At 42.4% G+C, this 23,793-nt stretch overlaps 1 protein-coding gene across 1 annotated transcript in view; it reads right to left on the bottom strand.

Annotated features, from left to right (window-relative positions):
* Nucleotides 1–341: 341 nt before the first annotated feature.
* PRG4 (proteoglycan 4) overlaps nucleotides 342–23,793 on the bottom strand; it is a 200,575-nt gene continuing 177,123 nt past the window's right edge. The window contains exons 22-27 of the mRNA XM_073642978.1: nucleotides 21,210–21,290; nucleotides 4,733–4,869; nucleotides 3,974–4,130; nucleotides 1,309–1,497; nucleotides 898–1,023; nucleotides 342–524 (exon numbers count right to left, since the gene is read on the bottom strand). Of these exons, the coding sequence (XP_073499079.1) occupies nucleotides 424–524; nucleotides 898–1,023; nucleotides 1,309–1,497; nucleotides 3,974–4,130; nucleotides 4,733–4,869; nucleotides 21,210–21,290 (791 nt within the window). The 3' untranslated portion in view covers nucleotides 342–423. The remainder of the gene's footprint in view (nucleotides 525–897; nucleotides 1,024–1,308; nucleotides 1,498–3,973; nucleotides 4,131–4,732; nucleotides 4,870–21,209; nucleotides 21,291–23,793) is intronic.

Here is a 23,793-nt window from a genome sequence, read left to right as displayed (position 1 = left end):
TTTTCAGTTTGATGTCAGAGTAATGGAATAAAAATCTCAGGTTTTATAAGGTTTAATCAATGCGTTATTTACTGCTAAAATGTTAGTGCAGAAGAGACTACAGCATTTTTAGGAATCTTTGTTTTACATGTGATACATAATTTGAAACTATTAGGACATTAACATTACAATAACAAGATTTTATAATTTAAAAATGTTTGATTTCACCTCGTTTTAAAGAGCAGGTTACGGTGATTGTGAATCACGTAATTAAAAAATAAATATTATTCCAAAATGTATGGGTTGTTATACAGAATTATTTTTTTGTAGTTGTATAATAAATAATAATCTTGTTTTCAGCATAATTAGAATGTTGCCTTGTTTTTAAGGTAAAAAGCAGAGTCCATTATTGATAATGTAGTTGACTGTAATAGTAGTGTCCTCTCATTCTTTGCAGTTATACCAGTCCTTTGAGACATTCTGCTCAGAGCCAGGTTGGGGTTTCACTGCTGTTTTGCTTGACATATTAATGTTGTAGTATTTGTCTAAAAGTACAAAATGACACATCATTATATGAGTACATTTTACTGAAAAAAAACCCAACTAAAACTAAAATGAACAGTCTCCTATCCATTGTATTTAGAAAGGTTTCCAGGGCTTTTTATTTATACAGCTCTCTTATTATGAAGAATATACAGTATATAGATCTATATAGATATCTACAATATATATAGATCTATATACACATATATCTACATGTATACACACACATATTTATATAGATTTATGTAACCCATTTAAGCATAGACCAAAATATAGCAAATAATTGTGAAGAATATTATTGATTGATTCCTTATAAATCCTTATTTTAATTATCTATATATATTATCAATCATAATGGAAATATGTGATAATCACCTTTATTGAAGACATAATAGTCAAAACCGTCCTGCTTCTTATAATTTGGTAATGATACAGCAGAGATGATGTTATTGGGAATACCTCTCCAGGTTAAACGTACTGTAGTCTGTTCATGAAGCATACCTAAATATATACATTAAACAATAAGTACTTACACTAAATATAAATAAGTAATGTGTGACACAGGCTGTACTGTATTTGCACATCACAGATTTGGTGAAATGTGAATGCAGCCATAAGACTTGGAAAGTACATCCCGTTAATGGAGTACAGCGTCATACTGCTGTTTACACAATCAAGAATTTTAATGTAATAGAAAAAAGTTTTAAAAAAGCAGTAAAAAGCATCATAATAGTTATTGTCCACTTACAGTGTTCTTTGTTGCTTATTACAATCTAAGCTAATTACCTAGAGGCTGCTGTACATTAGCGAAAGTCCGATGTATCTGGATCCGATGTCGCACTACATCCCGTGGGAAACGATACTTTACAGTCTGAACGTTTTTAGAGTAAACGGGATATTGTACACTGGGACGCTTCTTCTTTGTGCATCTTTTGGCTTGTTCCTGCCGGAATGTGTATTTTTGTACAAAACCACCTATGAAACAATCATATTATTCATAGACAGGATTGTAAATGCATACAACCGCACCAAACTATGCTTTCCTCTTTTACAACCGCATCTTTGTACTGATGCATGTGACATGTCTATCAGGCATGAGATCACTTGCTTGTCTCATATAATGTGAGATGTGACCTTTAAAAATGTGACAAGAACAGATGACCTTGACATGTGGACTAGAGAACAGTATTCAGGCTTCACTTAAAGAGCATTTATCATAAAAATATAGTTTGCTCTGTCTTTGGAGCTAGTCTTAAAAAATCATAGGATTCTGCAATATGTTTCTGGGATTTTATTTCTGTGCCTTCTTTTTCATACATAGATATTTCACGTATATGTTTGATCTATGTTTTTCATGGATAGAATATGCAGCCATTATAGTCTGCGGTGCTTTTCACAAGTCTTAAAACTGAGACATGTACAATTCATTCCCAAACTCTCCAATGCAACTCTAAGGATCCATAAAAATCATGGACAGCACAGAGATGCCATCTCTATGCCCTATGTGTGCTGACTATATTTCACTTTGCAATTGACAAGAGAATCTTTACATTTTTTTGCATACGAGAAAATGACTAATGGTAAAAACTGATATCACCATAATAACAATCACTTATTAATATTATATTGATACAAATTAATTATATTATATTAATAAAAATAATCATTTATGGTGAAAACTAATAAACTGACCAAACACTGATCAAAAATAGTATAAATAACTGATTTTTCTTGTAGGCAAAAAAAACATCACTGGCATCTGAATGAAGCCTAAATTTGCAGCTCCCCTGAATTTTAACTAAACGTGTTTTCATAATTGTGACGCAGTGAGGGGAATTATATGCAAGGGACGATATGTATCCCCCAGAATGCGCACAGAAGCATATTGAACCTGCTGCAGTGCAGAATAAAACTAAGTTTGGTCTTGGTCAAGCTATTTGACCAAGGCAGATTTAGTAAAACCCAGCATGGGCTTTTATTCTTGGAGTGGACTACAGGATGGCAGTGGAGCGGTCCACTCCTTCCAGCCCGGGTCTTGCATGTGGCTCATGTCCACAGTTTTCATTTAAAAACCTTCAGCAAAGGTTTTGGGTGTGTCAGTGTTGTGTCTGCAAGCTGAAGAGCAGGTGGCTCTGCAACACAGGTCTGTGTGAAGTAAACAGAGCCAAGGGAAGCAAAACTCCTGGCACACCTCAGCGCCCACGGTAGCGAGTTTGGAGAAGGACTGTGTTACAATCCGGAGGATACTGTTTACCTTTACTTTCTGAGTTTTGGAAAATAAAAGACATTTAAGTTGAACTTTACTGGGTCACTGCCTCATTACTGCACAGTGTGAACACCGCCGCACTACATAATAGGGGTACCTTCCATATCTAATCTATCCAACCCTCTCATTGAATATTTGGCAGGTCCTGTCAATATTGGCATCTTTGACCAACGCTAATCTAATGTTCATAGGGTCCTTCCTTCACGCATACAGAAACCAACCCATTAACTTCAAAGTGAAAGTTCCTGAAAAACGTCAGACAGAGACAGCAAAAAATGCCATCATTCATCTGAATGTCCACTGACTTCTCAGGAATATGTGGTAGATATATTTTAATTCTACGTTGAAAAATGAAACACCACAATAATAGTTATTAGTGAAGGAGTGTTTGTGCAGTAAATTTAGAAGATATTTTATTCTTACAGTGTATCTAAGGGGGAACAGTTCTCCTGTCCACAAGGAGAAATGTTTCCGCTTAGACACCCTATCAGAGGCCTCTCAATTAACCAGAACAGATCTTTTGGTTTGCCCTGTAGAGAAACAACCCAAATAATTTGTCTGCAAATGGAGTGTCTTGTTTAGCTTTTTATCGTAAATAATGTGGCAAGGCTTGTCAGAGGATCGATATTGACTTTTAGGATTGTTATCCCCAATAGGTGGCACTAAGGTTCCTGTCCTCTTTCTCTCTGAAGTGGCTGTTTGCATATTTAAATTCCCAGATGAGCATTGGGCTATAAATTTCCTTATGCCGATTTGGCTTTCTCCGCAAGGAGAAAGGAGAAACTTCCCGATCCCAGTCACAGGCCCCTAACCTAACCAAATTAGATCTGCTACTTTGCACTGATGAGGGAGAAATTCCCTGAAACATGTGTCTGTAAATGGAGGTTCTAGTTTGTTTTATCCTAAGTCATATGCAAAGGCTCATTAAAGGGTCAATATTTCTAGGATTGCTAAAATCTGTGGCACTAGAGTTCTAGTCCTTGTCATTTCTGAAGAGGATATTTTCATGTAATAGTGTAGTAATCTTTTCCGATATATAGAAATGTAAAAGCTCACGTTGTATACTTGAATAGATCTATTTGAAAATTATCTGAAAATCTGACCTGTAAGTTCATTACAATATCTGCTCTGCACTTGTTCTTCACTGACCAGGGGATTACATATGCAGTATTATATTTTCCTCACCTGGTTTGAAAAAATAGACAGACTCTGGCCTTGTTCTGTATCCAGCGACGGGCAGGACAGCATTTACTTTACCTCTGAGTCCACCAAAACCCTTAAGAATTTCTTTTGGATAGCCCTGGTCCATCACATCATTGGAAAAACGCCAATAACGAGAACCCTATCATGAGAAAGGAACAGGAGGATGAATACAAATTTGCTTCTTTTCCATTGCACACTACTTTACAATGCTGAATACATGCCAGTACACACTTTTATTGTCAGCTAAAGGTTGTGACACATATATATCTATTATTTCCTTTATAGCTTCCAAGTTTCTAATAGAGCATAGATAGACCACAGTGTGGTGTGGTGTATGATTGGGTAAGTGTCTACGCTCTGGCAACCACATTGATCTGTGGTCCCTTGTGCCTGAAAGGTAGGTGACTGCACATGTAAAATTTTTCTCAATTACAATGTATGGGGGATATGGGTACTGTAGAGTGTAATCAATTATTTATGGCATACCTACTCAGAACAGTTTGGGAATTATGTGTAGATTGTCATATAAATAAACACTATGCAATCTAGCAGCAATAAATAGCCTTTAGGGAGCAAAAAAACATTTATTTTCTACCCCTTATAAAACACTGAAAAATTACAGAAAAAAATAAATGAAAATATATTAGAGCCGTACTAGATTGTACACTTTGAGCATATTGTACAGCCAATGATGACATCAGGCCACTCATCTTTTAGAGTGCATATTTCATAATTTCATACCTTGAAAAAGAAGGTCTTGCCACCACAATTACATCTAGTAAATACTGTGTCAATTGGTGATGGAACATTCCATACTTCAGTAATTTTGCGAGGACATCCCATCACACCTCCTTTATTTAACGTCCAAAAGTAGTGACCTGAAATTCCCCAACATTTTAGGAAAAAGAAATGATTAGCATCTGAATGTAAAGTGCATATGTAAAAGACAAGGGTCTTATAGAATTGGCCCCCTTTATAACACACACAGCCTTGTCTAATAACCAATTTGTGAAATCTTTATAACGTATATTAGTTTTCCAAGAGACATAAACTTGCAAATGTTCAATATGAGGACATTGATACGCTTGAAAATTAGAACCTCCTGTATAATATTGTATAGGACCACTTTTCCACCAAAACAGCTTTGAACCACTGAATTATGGACTCCATGAAAGCTCTTATGGTATTTTGTGATATCTTGCAGGAAAATCGTCTAAGCGGTTGTCCACCCCTGAATATTTTTTATATATTTACAGGTATGGTCCAGCATGGTGTAAAAATAAAAAAAATGAAATCTACTCATTTATTCAACTGCTGCTGCTCCTCTTATAATGCATTTGGGGTCCCTCACCAGTGTTCATGCTTCCTTTCTGAGCCAGGATGTGCATGAACAGTGGCATGTAAAAGTTTGGGCAACCCTGGTCAAAATTACTGTCATTGTGAACAGTTAAGCAAAAATATATACAGTACAGACCAAAAGTTTGGACACACCTTCTCATTTAAAGATTTTTCTGCATTTTCATGACTATGAAAATTGTACATTCACGCTGAAGGCATCAAAACTATGAATTAACACATGTGGAATTATATAGTTAACAAAAAAGTGTGAAACAACTGAAAATATGTCTTATATTCTAGGTTCTTCAAAATAGCCACCTTTTGCTTTGATGACTGCTTTGCACACTCTTGGCATTCTCTTGATGAGCTTCAAGAGGTAGTCACCGGAAATGGTCTTCCAACAATCTTGAAGGAGTTCCCAGAGATGCTTAGCACTTGTTGGCCCTTTTGCCTTCAGTCTGCGGTCCAGCTCAACCCAAACCATTTCGATTGGGTTCAGGTCTGGTGACTGTGGAGGCCAGGTCATCTGGCGTAGCACCCCATCACTCTCCTTCTTGGTCAAATAGCCCTCACACAGCCTGGAGGTGTGTTTGGGGTCATTGTCCTGTTGAAAAATAAATGATGGTCCAACTAAGCGCAAACCGGATGGAATAGCATGGCGCTGCAAGATGCTGTGGTAGCCATGCTGGTTCAGTATGCCTTCAATTTTGAATAAATCCCCAACAGTGTCACGAGCAAAGCACCCCCACACCATCACACCTCCTCCTCCATGCTTCACGATGGGAACCAGGCATGTAGAGTCCATCCGTTCACCTTTTCTGCATCACACAAAGACACGGTGGTTGGAACCAAAGATCTCAAATTTGGACTCAAAGGACCACAGCACAGATTTCCACTGGTCTAATGTCCATTCCTTGTGTTCTTTAGCCCAAACAAGTCTCTTCTGCTTGTTGCCTGTTCTTAGCAGTGGTTTCCTAGCAGCTATTTTACCATGAAGGTCTGCTGTACAAAGTCTCCTCTTAACAGTTGTTGAAGAGATGTTTCTGCTGCTAGAACTCTGTGTGGCATTGACCTGGTCTCTAATCTGAGCTGCTGTTAACCTGCGATTTCTGAGGCTGGTGACTCGGATAAACTTATCCTCAGAAGCGGAGGTGACTCTTGGTCTTCCTTTCCTGGGGCGGCCCTCATGCGAGCCAGTTTCTTTGTAGTGCTTGATGGTTTTTGCAACTGCACTTGGGGACACTTTCAAAGTTTGCCCAATTTTTCGGAGTGACTGACCTTCATTTCTTAAAGTAATGATGGCCACTCGTTTTTCTTTACTTAGCTGCTTTTTTCTTGCCATAATACAAATTCTAATAGTCTATTCAGTAGGACTATCAGCTGTGTATCCACCTGATTTCTGCACAACACAACTGATGGGCCCAACCCCATTTATAAGGCAAGAAATCCCACTTATTAAACCTGACAGGGCACACCTGTGAAGTGAAAACCATTTCCGGTGACTACCTCTTGAAGCTCATCAAGAGAATGGCAAGAGTGTGCAAAGCAGTCATCAAACAAAAAGGTGGATACTTTGAAGAACCTAGAATATAAAACATATTTTCAGTTGTTTCACACTTTTTTGTTAAGTTTATAATTCCACATGTGTTAATTCATAGTTTTGATACCTTTAGTGTGAATGTACAATTTTCAAACTCATGAAAATTCAGAAAAATCTTTAAATGAGAAGGTGTGTCCAAAGTTTTGGTCTGTACTGTATATATTGTCATTTTTTTACATTTTAAAAATTACAAAATGAAAATGGGCCAATGCAAAAGTTTGGGCACCCTTGGAGGTTTGTGTGCTCAGATAACTTTGACCAAGGTTTCAGACCTTAATTAGCCTGTTAGGGTTATGGCTTTTTCGCTATCATCGTTAGGAAAGGCCAGGTGGTGCAAATTTCCCAGCTTTATAAAAACCCAGCCTCCTCTATCTAACCTTGGGCCAAAAAAAGGCAGCCATGGGTTCTTCTAAGCAGCTGCCCAGCACTCTGAAAATGGTGGAGGCCCACAAAGCAGGATAAGGCTATAAGAAAATAGCAAAGCGTTTTCAAGTTGCTCTTTCCTCAGTTCGAAATGTAATTAAGAAATGGCAGTTAACAGGAACAGTGGAGGTCAAAATAAGGTATGAAAGAGTGAAAGATGCTTTTAGGATTGCTAGAGAAGCAAATCAGAACCTCTGCTTGACTGCAAAAGTCCTTCAGAAGGACTTAGCAGACTCTGGAGTTGTACACATTGTTCTACTGTTCAGAGACACCTGTACAAGTATGGCTCTCATGAAAGAATCATCACAAGAAAATCTCTCCTGCGTCATCACCATGAAATTCACACCAGAAATATGCAAAAGAACATCTAAACAAGCCTGATGCATTTTGGAAATAAGTCCTGTGGAACGATGAGGTTAAAATAGAACTCTTTGGCCACAATGATCAAAGGTATGTGTGAAGAAAAAAAGGACACAGAATTTCAGGGAAAGAATATCTTGCCAACCATTAAGTATGCGGGAGGATAAATCAAGCTTTGGGGTTATGTTGCAGCCAATGGCATGGAGATCATTTCAAGGGTAGAGGGAAGAATGGATTCAATAAAATTTCAACAAATTTTTGATGTCAACATAACACGATCTGTAAAATAAAGTTGAAGCTAAAAAGATGGTGGCTTCTACAAATGGATAATGAACCTAAATACACGTCAAAATCCACAATAGACTACCTCAAAAGGTGGAAGCTGAAGGTTTTACAATGGCCCTCACAGTCCCCTGATCTGAACATCATTGAAAATCTGTGGCGAGACTTCAAAACAGCAGTGCATGCAAGATGACCCCAGAATCTTACAGAACTGGAAGCATTTTCTAAGGAAGAATCCATGAAAATCCCTCAAACAAGAATTGAAAACTCTTGTCTGGCTACAAAAAGTGTTTACAAGCTATGATACTTTCAAAAGGGGGTGCTACAAGGTACTAACCATGCAGGGTGCCCAAAATTTTGCATTGGCCCATTTTTCTTTTTGTAATTTTAAAAATGTAAAACATGACTATATTTTTTTTTTTGCCCAAAATACAAAGTAAATGTGTCATCTTTAACTTTAGGCTTTTTAGAGTTTTCGAGATCATTTCATCTTAAGTGTTCACATGAATAGTAATTTTGACCAGGGGTACTTCCTGACGTTCGGCGAACAATTCGTCAGACAGTTCAACGAACATCTCCGAATCCCATTCAATTCAATGGAAGGCAAAACCAAACGCATACACAACATCTTCAAAGGGGCCCAAAAGCTGCCAAAACAGCTCAAATTAGGGGCAGACACCAGGAAAAGTTGCATCAATTGACCCACAGTATAAATAGTATAATTATTCCATGGTGCTTTACATGTGAAAAGGGGTCCCCATCTGGTACAGGAGGAGAGAGGACTCTGCCCCCGAAGGCTCACAAACATTGGCGTACCGCCAATGGCAGCAAACCACGACACAGCTATGGGGCCCGTGGCCGGAGGGGGCCCGTGAGGGCCCCAAGCAGCATTGTAACGAGGAGGATAGGTGAGTAGGAGGTTGCGGCGGCAGAGGAGCGGGTTGCAGCAGTGAAGGAGCGAGCACACGAGGTAGCCGCTGCTGCAGCTATCACGTGTGCCCGCTGCTAAAGGGACATGAATATTCCCTCTTCTCCACTGGGCGTGGAGAAGATGGAATATTCATTCTCTTTAGTAGCGGGCACGGAGGAGCGCTGAGCCCCGGCTCCTTCTGTCAGTGCAGAGGAGTGAATGTGCCGGCAGCCGCTCACCTCGGCTTCTGAGAGCGCGCGCTGTTCAGATGCCGGCATGAGCTGCTGCAGACAGGACGCAGCCCTGGAGCAGAGGTGAGGAAGGAAGGTGAGTATAAGTGTTTATTGTTTTATGTGTGCAGTGATTGGGGGGATGAGGAAGCCACACATACCAGGATACTTGGATTAAGGAGGCCACACATACCAGGAATGGGGGATTGAGGAGGCCACACATACCAGGAATGGGGGATTGAGGAGGCCACACATACCAGGATTTGGGAATTGAGGAGGCCACACGTACCAGGATTGGGGGATTGAGGAGGCCACACATATCAGGATTGGGGGATTGAGGAGGCCACACATATCAGGATTGGGGGATTGAGGAGGCCACACATACCAGGATTGGGGGCTTGGGGAGGCCACACGTACCAGGATTTGGGGGTTGAGGAGGACACACGTACTAGGATTTGGGGATTGAGGAGGCCACACGTACCAGGATTTGGGGATTGAGGTGGCCACACGTACCAGGATTTGGGGATTGAGGAGGACACACGTACCAGGAATGGGGGATTGAGGAGGCCACACATACCAGGAATGGGGGATTGAGGAGGCCACACATACCAGGATTTGGGGGTTGAGGAGGCCACACGTACTAGGATTTGGGGGTTGAGGAGGCCACACGTACCAGGATTGGGGGGTTGAGGAGGCCACACGTACCAGGATTTGGGGATTGAGGAGGCCACACGTACCAGGAATGGGGGATTGAGGAGGCCACATGTACCAGGGATTGTGGGATTGAGGGGGCCACACATACCAGGGATTGTGGGATTGAGGCGGCCACACATACCAGGGATTGTGGGATTGAGGGGGCCACACATATCAGGGATTGAGGGGGCCACACATACCAGGGATTGTGGGATTGAGGGAGCCACACATACCAGGGATTGGTGGATTGAGGAGGCTACACATGCCAGGGATTGTGGGGGCCACACATACCAGGGATTGTGGGATTGAGGGGCCACAGCTACGAGGATGGGGAAATTTACCAGTAGCTGCTGCATTTACCACCCTAGGCTTATACTCAAGTCAATAGGTTTTCCCATTTTTTATGTGGTAAAATTAGGGACCTCGGCTTATATTCGGGTTGGCTTATTTAAAATATACGGTATTTTAAAATCAGTGAGTACGTGGTGCTCATAATACTGCAGGACTGTGGCGTGCATTATACTATATGGGGGCTGCATTTTACCCTATGGGGTGTATAATATACTGTATGGAGGACTATGGGGAGTGCATTATATTCTATGGAGGACCATGGGAAGTTCATTATACTATATGGAGGATTATGGGGGGCGCATTATACTATATGGAGGTTTATGGGGGGAGCATTATACTATATGGAGGATTATGGGGGCGCATTATACTATATGGAAGATTATTGGTGGTGCATTATACTATATGGAAGGCTATGTGGGGCCATTATAATATTTTGAGGGCTATGTGGGGGCCATTATACTGTATGAAAGCAATTATACAGTGTGAAGGTTTGTGTGGGGTCCATTATATTGTTTGGAGGGCTGTGTGGGGGCCATTATACTGTTTGGAGGGCTGTGTTGGGGCCATGAGAGTGTATGGAGGGCTCTGTGGGGTTCACAGTTGGGGGATTATACTGTGTTAGGGTCACCATACTTTGCCATAGGAGTTGAAGTGGGGTACAATAGGGTCATTATACTGTGCATGTGGAGGAATGCACCATAGGGGTATCATACTGTTTGGGGGGCACTTTTGTTGGCATCATACTTTATGGGGGCAATGAAGGAGGAATCTACGACTTCAGAAGGAGGTAAATTACTATGTAAAGGCTGGAAAGTTGTGAGATCTGCTCTTCTGAGACACTGACAAATATTTATTTTTTGTAGGGGGGGGGGGGGGCCCAATTAGAGCTTCTGCTATGGGGCCCCATGACTTCAATGTACGCCCCAGCTCACAAACCATCTACAAGGGATGGGTGAGAGGATACAGTAGGTGAGGGTAGAGGTGGTCGTGCAGTGGTATGGTGGAGCGAGGGTTACTGCAGGTTGTACGCTTGTCAGAAGAAATAGGTATTCACGTTCCTTTTGATGGTTTCCACAGTAGGCGAGATTCTGATATGTTGGGGTAGAGAGTTCCAGAGCAGGGGAGATGAACAGGACAAATTTTGTATGTGATTGTGGGAAGAGAAGATAAGAGGGGAGTAGAGAAAGAGATCTTGTGAGGATGGGAGGTTGTATGCAGGTAAGTACTGGGAGATTAGGTCACAGATATATGGAGGAGACAGGTTTTGTATGCCTTTGTATGCCAAAGTTAGTGTTTTCAACTGGAGTCTCTTGGCAACTAGGAGCTAGTGCAAGGAATGACAGAGAGGAGAAGCTGGGGAATAACTGGGTGACAGATGGATTAGTCGGCCAGCAGAGTTTAGGATAGATTGGAGAGGTGCAAGAGTGTTAAAAGGGAGGCCACAGAAGAGGAGGTTGCAGTAGTTGAGGCGAGAAATGATGAGGGCGTGCACTAGTGTTTTTGCAGATTCATGGTTGAGGAATGTCGGATCCGGGAGATATTTTTGAGTTGGACTCGGCAGGAAGTGGAAAGGGCTTGGATCTCAGGTTTGAAGGAGAGATCAGAGTCAAGCTTGTGGGACTGGGGAGAGTGGGCAACCATTGACTTTGATGGATAGGTCAGTTGGGGGTAGAATGAAATGGTGGAAAGATGATGAATTTGTTTTTATCCTTGTTAACTTTTACACATCTATCAGAGAGGAAAGATGAAACAGTGGAAAGACAATGTGGGAATCTGGTTAGTAAGGAGGTGATATCAGGTCCAGAGAGGTAGATCTGTGTGTCATCAGCATAGAAGTGATACTGATGAGACTCCGATACCTGAGGCGCATGCAGACTGTACTGTACTGTGCTGTCAGGGCAGGAAGAGGAGGAGGGTGACTCTCAGGGTGAGGAGTGGGAGGACAGATAGGATGACAATGAGGTTGTAGATTCCACTTGGTGTGAATCCAGAGGCACGCAGCTAAGTAGCTCAGCAGAGGAGGAGGAGGAAGACGAGGAGGTTACATTGCGGCTTCAAGCACAGACACTGAGTGATGCATCCACAATTAGCACTGCATCCACAGCCACAACTCTGGCTGTGTCCAACACCGATTGCGGGTCTGCAGTTTGTAGGGGCGGCAAGGTTTGCCTAGCCTAGGTCTTTTTGGAGACCGCAAAGGATAACACAACTCAGGTTATTTGCCAACTTTGTTAAAAACAACTGAGTAGAGTCAAAAATTGCAATATTTTGACTACTACATACATGAACTGACACATGTGCGCTCAACATGCATTAGACAGGGAATCTCACTGCGTTAAAATTGCCTCGCCAACCACCGGCCACCCATCAACCGCAGCTGCTGCTTCTTCCTCCTCCATCACCGTGGCAAGTGTTCTCACACAGGTCTCCGGACCCAGAACCTCCACTTGTTTACCTACTACAGTCAGGGTGAGTGGGAGCCCGTGTACATGCCTGCTGTTTTTGACTGATCTCAGACACTGAACACACCACCTCTTTCTCAATACACCATAACAACTCCGCCTGCACCTCACTCACTGTCCAGCAGTTTGTCGGATTCACCCTACTCCACCCTCTCTCAGCACAGCAGCCAGCCTGCTGTCTCGCAGTTGTGGTCACGTAAAAGATTGTTTCCTCCTACACATGCCAAACCAAAGAGCTTTGCCACCATCACCAATCTGTTGACAACGGAAATGTTGACTTTCTGCCTGGTGCATACAGACTGTTTCCGAAAACTGATGGCCATCGCAGTCCCCCAGTTCTAGTTACCCAGTCGCCATTACTTCTCTAAGAAAGATGTGCCTGCATGTTGCAGACAATATAATTCGTTCCTTGATAAAATGTATGTCCGACAGGGTGCACTTCACCACTGACACCTGTACAAACAAGCATGACCAGGGGCGTTACATCTCGCTGACTGGCTACTAGGTGACTTTGGTGGCTGTGGGGGGCAGGCGGAGAATGGGCTGCTCCACAAGTCTTGGAATCCCCAAGGCTTGCAGGGTGCTTGGGGATGGATAACTAAACCACTACACACCAGAGGATGGTGAACTAAACTACTAGACATCAGGGGTTGGAGAACTAAACTGCTAAACAGCTAGAGTTGGAGAACTAAACCACTACACACTAGGGGATGGAAAACTAAACCATTTGTAAGATGGCCGCTGGTCAGGTCCTTGAGGGGAGATATGTGTCACCAAGGTTGATAGCTTTGGTGATGTAAAACCGGGATAGCATGCTCCAGCACGTTTAGTGCTGAGAGGGTTAATACAGCGAATCAGGGCCGGTTTTTATGAGCAGTCATAAGAAATGGAGTGGAATGACTGCTCACATATCCCCACCCCGGGCGTGGTTTTGTGTGAATAAAATGGAGACCAAATGTATCATTCAGAGTCTGTGTCTGGATATTTGAGGATCTCCATAGTGTTGGTCTGTGCTAAGGACCTAAGGACTGAACACTAACCTGAGCAGGCGAACCCGCAACGTTGTATGGACATTTTAGTTTGTGTTTCCACTTTGTCCCGGAAAATGCTGTTTTTTTTGTTTTTCTTCCTGAGCGGTTTATGCTGTTTAATATATGAGCCTGGATTTCACTAAAAACTCTTCTGTGTCTACCTCAATCACAGCCATGTGAGTACTAAACCCTGCACACTAGACACCAAGTCTTGGAATCCCCAAGGCTTGCGGGACAAACCTCTGTACCTAACACTTCCTCCTCTGCTTCTGCCTCCTCCATTTCCTCTAGGGCCTCCACCTACGCCCTCAACCTCTGCCTTAATTAGTCATGCGTTCTAACAGTGCAGAGGGAATCCCCCCACCTCCATACTGCACAGCTAGGGCTCTCCGCAGTTAGGCAGTGTTTAAATTAATATGCCTTGGAGATCACAGTAATACAGATCAAGAGTCGTGGATAGCTATCCATGCCGAGTTTGAGCAATGGCTGTCTCCACTGAACCTGGAGCCAGGAAAGGCCATGTGCAAATCTGGTAGTGGCACCAACGCCGAGGCAACGTCACACACATGCCTGGCATGGCTCACATCATCAACCTGATGATACAGAAATTTCCCCGCACTATCCTGGCCTGGATGCGTTGCTGCAGAAATCACGGTCGCTGTGTGCTCACTTCCGCCATTCGCAACCCGCGGATCATCGACTTACATTGCTATAGAAATCTTTTGACCTACCAGTTAACTGGTTGACATGATGTTGCACTGGGGTGGAAACTTTGAAGAGAACAAGGGGTACATATGCTAGGCACCAAGTATTCTTGATAAGCAATAAAAATCAAACCGCAAGGTTTGAAAAATTATAAAGAAATTGTATTAGGAACACTAAACACACTCCAGTTAAAACATATTTAAAAACATGTAGCAAATACCCGTGAAGGTATGTAGTATATCAAAATATAAGTGTAATACATATAATAATATAGAGGCAATACAGATTATTCCCCCAAATCTGCCCACAAATATATTAATCTGATGAGTATCTGCATTTACAAGTGCTACCTTATAGAACAAGTACCTTATAGAACAACTGTATCAAAATACATGCAATTGCATTAGAAAAATAAGAAGGTGAGATTACTCCCATTCAAACGGTGCATGTGTGGGCACATGGCTGTCTAAGCCCAGTATATATATTCAAATAGAAGGTATACAGCAAATACTATACCAACACACTATGGACTTAGACCTCATGAAAGAGACCATGATTGTTTTCTCCCTACACTACATAATACTGACGCACCCCTGGGCCTGTGTCGCGCAGCGTTGCGCACGCGGGAGCTTACCTGGAGCCGGATCTGTTGAGGGTTGTAGTCTCATGGCGGTGACCCGGTCCGTGCCCAGGGAGTCAGACTAAGTGGCGCTGTATTAGCGGTAGATGTTGGACGACTACGCCACCCGTTGAATGCAGCTATGGAAGTGCCGCTGCAGGGCAGACCGCTGAGGCCGGTGGTAGGATAGTGCAGCATAGATGGTACAACCCCCAACGGGAGGGGTATGGCCTCAGGGCAGCCGACGTGGATGATAGGGGTAGCAGGAATCACTCAGAGACGATGCGGTGTGATTCAGGGTCTTTACTGGTGACAAAGATAGACCCTCCCGGAGTACTGGCTAGCGATCGGGGCCTGGTCAGTCCTTGAGCAGATGGGATCTCCCCTGGCCAGGCGGAGTTGTAGGCCTCCCAAACTGACTGTACTCTTCTGGCTACCTTGCTAGAGGCGGGTATAAGTAGCCCACGTCCCTGAGTGTACCGTGTGGTGCTCACCCATATGGCCGGTGACTCGGGGCCTTCTAGTAGCTTCCGCTCCATGACGGCGGTGCTGGTCCCATGCGTGTGACCATGCCTTCGGGTTTCTTGGCCAGAGGACCTGAAATCCCCTGCCTGACGGATTCTGCTGCTGGGTAGGAGTTAGTCCCCACAGCCTCAGACTCCGGGTCCGGTAAGAAATCTTCTCAGTCAGGGCGAGCTCTGCAGCTGCCAGCCCCTGACTCCTTGTAACACTGCTCCCACAGAGCTCCTGTTGTTTCTTCCCATAGCTGCTTCTCTTCTCTGTCTCTACTTCTGGCATGGCCCAGGAGCTGGGCCCAGCCGGAGCCACAGCTCCCTGTCAGCCCTCCTGGCTGCACTCTCCCTCCGAACTCCTTAACCCTGCCTCAGCCCCAGGTTTATATAGGGGAAGTTCTTCCCCTCCCAGGACTGGGCAGGAGGTGTGGCATGCATAGGATTCCTGACCAAGAGACCTCCCACCTGCTCTCAGACATAACATTGCCGTTACTGTGGAAACCAGACCCCTGGGGTGCCACATTACACAACCAAATCTTTCCCTAGCTCAGCAGCACCTCTCACTACACTACCTGATTGCGGAGTAGACTGACGAGAATGGCGGCGCCAGGTCTGATATAGACCTGATGATGCTGTGCAGCCAGCCAATCACTGTAATGCCCACAACCAACATGGCTACAGCATTACAGTGAGTGACAGGCAATCCCTGCATGTTGATTGGCGCTAAAGAGCGCCAAACATATAGGGAGGGGACCCGAGCATCCAACCGAGCATCTCGCAAGTACTCAGCGAGCGCCGAGCATCTCGAGTACTGAGATGCTCGGGCGAGTACCGAGTACTTGCGATTATGCTCGCTCATCACTACTAATTAATGAAAGTTAATTTTTATTCACATTTCTTTTCCCTCCTTCATTACCCTCCCTATTTTCTAAAAGTTATGTAATTGGTGGTGGGTGGTGACCACCTATGTGAATATTGTCCAGATAAATCGGACTTCATTTACTTTGAATTTCAGCACCACAAAATGACAAGGTGAGATATGGAGTGCTGTATCACGTTAGCAACAGAAAAAAAGATTTTTAATGGTGTACTTGTGCATGGAGTACAATAGAATCAGTGCACAGAGTTCTATGAAATGTGCCATGCTGTCTTTGTCTGGACCTCACTAATGGCACAAAAAAAAAATCTGGTGGAAGATCGATTTCACAGCCACACAGGACACTACCTATCTAAACTATCTAACTAGCTAAAATCTCTAATGAATCCAGGAGCAGACAAGGAGCAGCCTCTCTTATCTGTTATAGTCACAAAATGGCGCTAAAAGAACATGTCCGCTCTTTATATAGAGAGTGATATGTGATTTCAGCAGCCAATGGCACAAGTCCTTGTGTCTGGACATTGTCGATGGTTCCTGCGCCCTGATTGGCTAGCTGAAATTTGCACACATAACGTTAGGAAAAAAAAAAGATTAAAAGCACACCTCTCCTTTGAGCTCTCCCCATCACCTCCCCTCATCAAACACGTCCCTCATGATTATCATACACCACCACTATCCTAGCCAAAGTGATAAAAACACTTTAGTGGCAACGCAATCATTTCCCACACTTTTATTGAGTTTTACCGATTTTAAGAATAAATGGTTGTGTGTCTGATCACGAATCCGAATGTGCCATATTCGTACCCAATTTGAAATTGGCGATCGTTTTTTGAACATATTCGTTCATCTCTAATAATAGAGATCACCTACATACTGGATGTTGCGGGAGAGCTAAAATAAAGGATAGGATACAGCAATAATGGTGAAAAGTATTAGTTGTAATATGGTTATAATGTGAGGGTAATTATAAACCCACTCAAGAATTTCAACTGTGTTTCCAAATGATATAGCTAGATGTTATTGTAGTACTAGCCGATATGTAAGGAATAGTATCATCCTATCCAGACTAATATTACCATATTACCATTACCATCAGATAATGGAAGTTATCTCTATAAAGCAAATTTGTTGCAAGAATAGTCATGTGATGTCCATTTGGTTAGAGCAAGATCTTGACCTGAATATTTTGGTATATAAACACCTGAATATGAACAAGTGTCCCCTACAGGCAGTGAGGAAAGTGCATATGATTGGAACCAAAGGCACTTGTGCAGTCAAGAGAGGCTAAAGCATATCCAATAATAAAATGGGTATTAGCCTATTGAATGAACTCTCGAATATTGTTAGTGATATTTTTATCTCGTATGAACCTTTCCAACCAGATGAAGATGTACCAAATTCCCAATAACTTGGTTCAGTCCTGAAGTAAAGGTTTTGGATACAATTTTTCCCTCCACATTAATTAATAATGTAGCTAAAAATAGGACCTGCACTGCACTCTACATGGTCCATCTTGAGGGTAGTAAAACCACTATTGTTTTGCCATAGAATGTAACTTGCAAAATCCCAGAAGATATGGCCTGTTGGAAAACTGTATGTAGCTGAGTAATAAAAGTGGGTTTAGCATTTGCTATATATTGTTGCTGGGAGCCTATCAGGGTCTGTTTTTTTCCTTGAGAAATGTTTTTAATGGCGGAGCTAATTTTAAATGAGCGGTATATAATATACAAAGACTTCTTATAGTCCTATGGAGACCTGTCTGTTAGCCCTCTTTAGCAATGTTCAATAGGGTTTATCTAAATTGTCATATTATGCAAATGAGATGTAAGTACATCAAGATGCACACATGCCAAGAGGTCTAGATGGTGTCAGAAGTAATAGAGTTGGCATTAAAAACTATGGGTGTCTGCAGCAAAGCCTTCAACCTTCAGAATTGGGTTGCCAATGTGAACTTGGGCATCTATTCAGGAAATCAAAGCATTTTGGTTAGTCCAAAATGAGCTGACAGTAGTATTTTTTGAATAAGATCATTTTATTTCAGGCTTCTATGGTTTCTCAGGGTGCAATCCAAACCATGCCTCCGACCAGTTGACAATTTGTCACTTGTCACATAGATCCTTATGATTGCCAATGTTTTCTGCTACCAACACTTCAACACAAAGCATGAATAGGTAGTTTGCTGCTTTATATATACTATTTCTCAGCCCATTACCCACTCAAAATCCCCATTAAAACCTGACATTTTTGATTTTTAGAATTCATTCTGTACAGTTCCCTTTACATCCAACTTGTTGCAGTTCTCAATGCTGGATCAATGTCCACTTTACTTTTTTCCAGTTTTATCCTTCACTTCTCTTGTATATTTCAGAAAGGAGATCACTGATTACAAATGATGTTTGTTATGTAGCGCCCCGAGGGTTCGATTGCTACAGGGGTATTGCACCTCAACCAGAGGTGTGATATTCCACTCCCAGGTAAGGATGGAGTATGGACCAGGGCTCAGTTAGCTGCATACACACACTCCTCATTTTCGGGGGACAGCTCGCAGGTTCTCCCATTTATTGCAGGCACAACTGACCATGTCCCTGGTTGGAGTGGGGAGGGGGGAGAGAACCCAGTGATGTAGGAGCAGAAGGGGACGGTTTCTGGCGCATAGGAAGGAGCTCATTGGGTGCAGGTGACCTGAGCTCAGACACAGAGAAGCAGATAAAAGGTAGGGGCCATCTTAGGAGAGTGTTCAGTCCAGCAGAGTTCAGTCAGAGCAGAAAGGGAGAGAGAGCTGACAGGCTCGGCCTGAGCTCAGCTCCACGAGGCAGGCCTAGAGAAAAGGCCGGGGCCAGAAAGGAGAAGAGAAGAAGGAGAAGGAAGGAAAGAGGACAGACAGAGGAGTAGAAAGGCTCCAGAAACAAGAAGTCAGAAGGGACCCTAAGAGAGCAGAACGGACAGCAACCGTTGCAAACCCGCGTTATATCGGGTGAAGGGTCAGGCCGCAGAAGGGTACCGGATTCCCAAGTTGGTGGAGGTAAATCATCCCTCAGCCGAGAACCCTCAGGTTGTGATCATTTATTGGTGCGACCCCTCGCTACACCCGCTAGGAAGGCACCACATAGGGTCAGGGAAACTGGCGTCAAGTTTTACCAGAGAAGGCCCGAGGCAGCTGGACAGAAGTGTGGTCACTGGTGGGGCACGAGAGGCCAGAGAAAGGATAGAAGGGGGTCCTGTGCCATACTCCTGAATTGCCTGGGGGTTGACCGAGCCCCTCACCTGGTGGACGCAGCATGGCTCAGGCAGTACTAGCTGACGGAAGTGACTTGGATAACAACAGTGAGTAAAAGGCCTGAACTGCACCATTGGACTCTGTGTGATTTATGCTGCGCCTGCACCATCACCCCCAGCATCCACCTACATTGCCCTGAGGCTACACTCTTCCCGTGGGGAGTTATCCTATCCCTGTGCTGCACACCAACATCAGCCTCAGCGGTCTGCCTTGCAGCGGCGGTCATCCCTGACCGCAATCCATGGGTGGTGTAGTCGGACATTCATAACTCTACAAATAGACTGCCACAGCATTTTGTCTGACCACCCTGAGCCACGGGATCGGGTTGCCACTACTACCCTCATCATCGCACTGAAGCCCGGTTCCGGGTGCCCCACACCCTGGGGGCGAGTCAGTTGCACACAGTGGAAGACAAACCGTTGCGAAACTTGTTTTTCCCTTGGACAAATAAAGTGGTAATTCTATCCCCTGCACCTACAGTAATATCATCAGCTCAAATATTACATGCAACTAAGCGCGCAAAGAATAAAAAACAAGAGCATTGACATAAAGTAAGAATGTGTTAATAAACTATAATTTCAATTCTATTGATGAATAGAGTGTATCACAGCATAGTCAAACAATATCAGCACTGATAAGAAAGGGTCAGTTTTTAAAGACATGATCCACTGACATGGTAAATGCAAACATCCAGTTGAGAACATATTTATATATTTCTAGGAGGATTATCAGAGGAATAGCACAACACAGAGGTCTAACAATAGATGCTCCAATATTGTTTGAGAAATACAAGTATTTCCTAAAACATACAGGTCTGAAGAGCTTACAGGTTGGCTTTCTACTAATGCTACCTTAAAGGGAATCTGTCAGTAAGATCAACCCTCCTAAGCCATCTATACGATCATGTAGGTCATAGGAAGCTGAATAAAATGATAACTTGATATCTATCATATGATGTTTTCTACTGGAGAAATCATTGTTTTTCTTATATGTAAATGGCCTCTTCCAGGCTCTCGGGAGGATGCTGCCTGGAAGATAACTCTGCCTCTAGAGCTTATTTTACATGAAGGGGAGTTACCAGTGTGAGACAAGTAGCTAACACAGAGCAGGAGAAATATGAGAGGAGTGTTAGTGATGACCACAAACGGCTCTGCAGAGAGATCAGGAGAGCAGAGAGCAACCATTACACATCACACTAGTAACACTAATAACCATTACACATCACACTAGTAACACTAATAACCATTACACATCACACTGGTAACACTAATAACCATTACACATCACACTGGTAACTCCCCCTTCATGTAAAAAAAGCTCTGGAGGCAGAGTTATCTTTCAGGCAGTGTCCTCCCCATTACCTGGAAGACGTCATTTACATAAAGTATTAAAAGATGATTTCTCAACAACAAGCTATCTGATATGACGCATACAGGTAGGACTTTTTCAGCCGTCTACAACCTGTATGCCCATAGTTTACATAGGTCAAATGTAGTGACAGATTCCCTTGAAGTACTTTTTGTAGTAAAACTTTTCCAATTCACTTACCTCGAAAAGCCACCATGGATCCATTCTGCAGAGTAGTTATCCCATCTACTGGCTGCCCATTGCACAAATTCTTCTGTGGGTCTAGAGTGGAACATTTACATGGTTGTTAGACATAGTCCCCTATTTTGATTAATTCCTTTCCTCTTTGTTTGAATATGCAGCCGCATAATATTTCATCTGGTGTTTGGGAGATTTCTATCCACATTTTATTTTCATTAAAAAACACTCCCGTAAATGTTTTATGGACTAAACTTGTGTGATTTTACATGTAGTATATTGTAGGTTTACTAAAATACTCACCGACCACCAACTTTTCTGGTGTCCAGCACAACTCTTGTCCTGTTATGTGTCATGTGACTGAAGTTTCGACTCTCCAGATAATACTAGGGTTTGTGTGTGAACCAGAAGTCGCTTTTACAATACAAAACTATAAAGCATCAGAAATACAAGTCTATGAAGCATCAGAACTAGGTTCTATACATTGTAATAGCAACTTCCAAATCACACTTAAACCCCAGTCTTTGCCAGCAAGTCAGAATAGTCATAATGTGCATCACTGGAACCAGGAGAAGATGGCAATCGGTGAGCATATTAATACACCTACACTACACTATATATACAGTGCATAGCATAAATGGATAGATTTGTCAGAAAACCTATAGTTTCCTTTCAGAATCAATATTTTCTATGGGATACCATGCTACAAAATACCCCCACAAATGTGGGCCATTGATTGCAAACAAGATTTGTTATTTTGCACACCCAAAAAAGTAATTTTCCTAACAAATTCATTCATGACCAAGTTGAAAAGTTTAGACTACAAAATTCTAATCAACAAGAATTCAACCACAGATAAGTCTAATTATTCATTAAAAAGATTTCCAGCAGACAGTTGACTATAAAAGGGCCTTACTCAGCAAAGAAAACCCCATCTCATTCCATGCACTATATGGAAGAGAAATGTCACAAGACTTGAGAAAAAGAAATTTCTTTACACAAGAAAAGTGAAGGCTACTAGAACATTGTAGCAAAAATTATACAATTTTTTTTAAAAAAAATGGAACTGTGATTATTATCTCATCTCCCAGAGACGTCAAGGCTGACCATAGCAGTTAACACCTAAATAGTAGTGTCTTCTGATGAGAAGCGTTGAAGAAAATTGACTTGCATATTCACTGCAGTTACCTAAAGAAGTGGAAATCCAAACCGGGGTTGAGTGTTTCCTGTGAAAGAATACAGTGTACACTGCAGAAGAATGGCATGCATGGATGTCTCCACAAAGGAAGCCTCTCCTAAAGCCCATGCACACAGAAGCCCGCCTACAAATTGACCTCTGGGGACTCTATACTCTGAAGTGATGAAACTAAGATAAATGATTTTGGATCTGATGGCTTCAAAACTGTATGGCGTTGGAAAGATGAGGAGTACAAGACCAGGAAAAATGCATGATGCCTACAGCAAAGCCTTAGTGGCAGTGTCCTTATGTGGGCTGCACGTGTGCTGCTGGTGTCAGGGAGCTACAAGTCATTGATGAAATTACAGATGTTCTGCTGTATATGGAAAGAGAAGGTGTTACCATCACTCCATCACCTTGGTAGACATGCACTATTCCAACATGACAATGATCTGAAACACACATCTATGGCCACTGTTGCCTTTCTGAAGACAAACAGGGTGAAAGTGATTCAGTGGCCAAGTATGTCTACTGATCTGATTTCAGTCAAACATTTTGAGAAGACAAGTTGAGCTTCACTCTCCATCCAGTATCCAGGCACTAAAAGAGGTAGTTAAAGAACAATGGAAAAAGTTAGATGTTACAATATGTTGGCAATTTGTTCATTCGATGCTTAGAAGACTTGGTTCTGTTCTTAAAAATAATGGAGGTCATACAAAATATTAGATGTAGTAGTTTTTGATGTGGGGTGTACTCACTTTTTGCATTGACTAGTTTGAGTAAAACTGAAGACGTAAAAATGAAAATTATTATATTATTAATCATACTTTCATGTCATGGATTAAAAAAAAGTTCTATGAAACTTAGTCTTGTAAAAATGTTGGAAATTGTTCTTCTGTTCAGTGAGATATTGATTACAATTGTACTTTTCAAAAGGGGTGTACTCATTTATGCTGAGCACTGTACATTCACACAGGTTAAGCCTATTCAAGTTTTGATGGGAGTGCTTCTTAAATTACTGGTATGAATTCACATTCATTTTCTTGGCTAAATGATATGATAATGTCATCTACTGTAAACCTGCATAGGTCTTATTCTTTACACATGTGCAAAAAGGACTTGTACTATAAGTAATACTTAGATATAGCTGTTGTCATTATCATGACAATTTATTAACTGTTCAGCTCCATTTATAACCATGTAGTCAAAGATGTATAGACATAGAGAATATAATAAGCATGTTATGGACACAGGTATACATTTATATTATATGCCTAGGCAGTAGAAATAAAAAATCTAACTTTAGGAAAACATTGCAGCATTTTGCAAATGTGCATAATGGCAGCAAGATGTATTGAATTGTGAGTGATACAGAAAGATGTGAAATAGTTTTGGGCTCTGTTCACATTT

The sequence above is a fragment of the Phyllobates terribilis genome, unplaced genomic scaffold, assembly GCF_046119375.1.
Source record: "Phyllobates terribilis strain yellow unplaced genomic scaffold, ASM4611937v1 Scaffold_8__6_contigs__length_399053987, whole genome shotgun sequence".
Taxonomy (NCBI): Eukaryota; Metazoa; Chordata; class Amphibia; order Anura; family Dendrobatidae; genus Phyllobates; species Phyllobates terribilis.
Note: the sequence above shows the minus strand (reverse complement) of the source record. Positions and strands in the feature narration are given on the sequence as shown.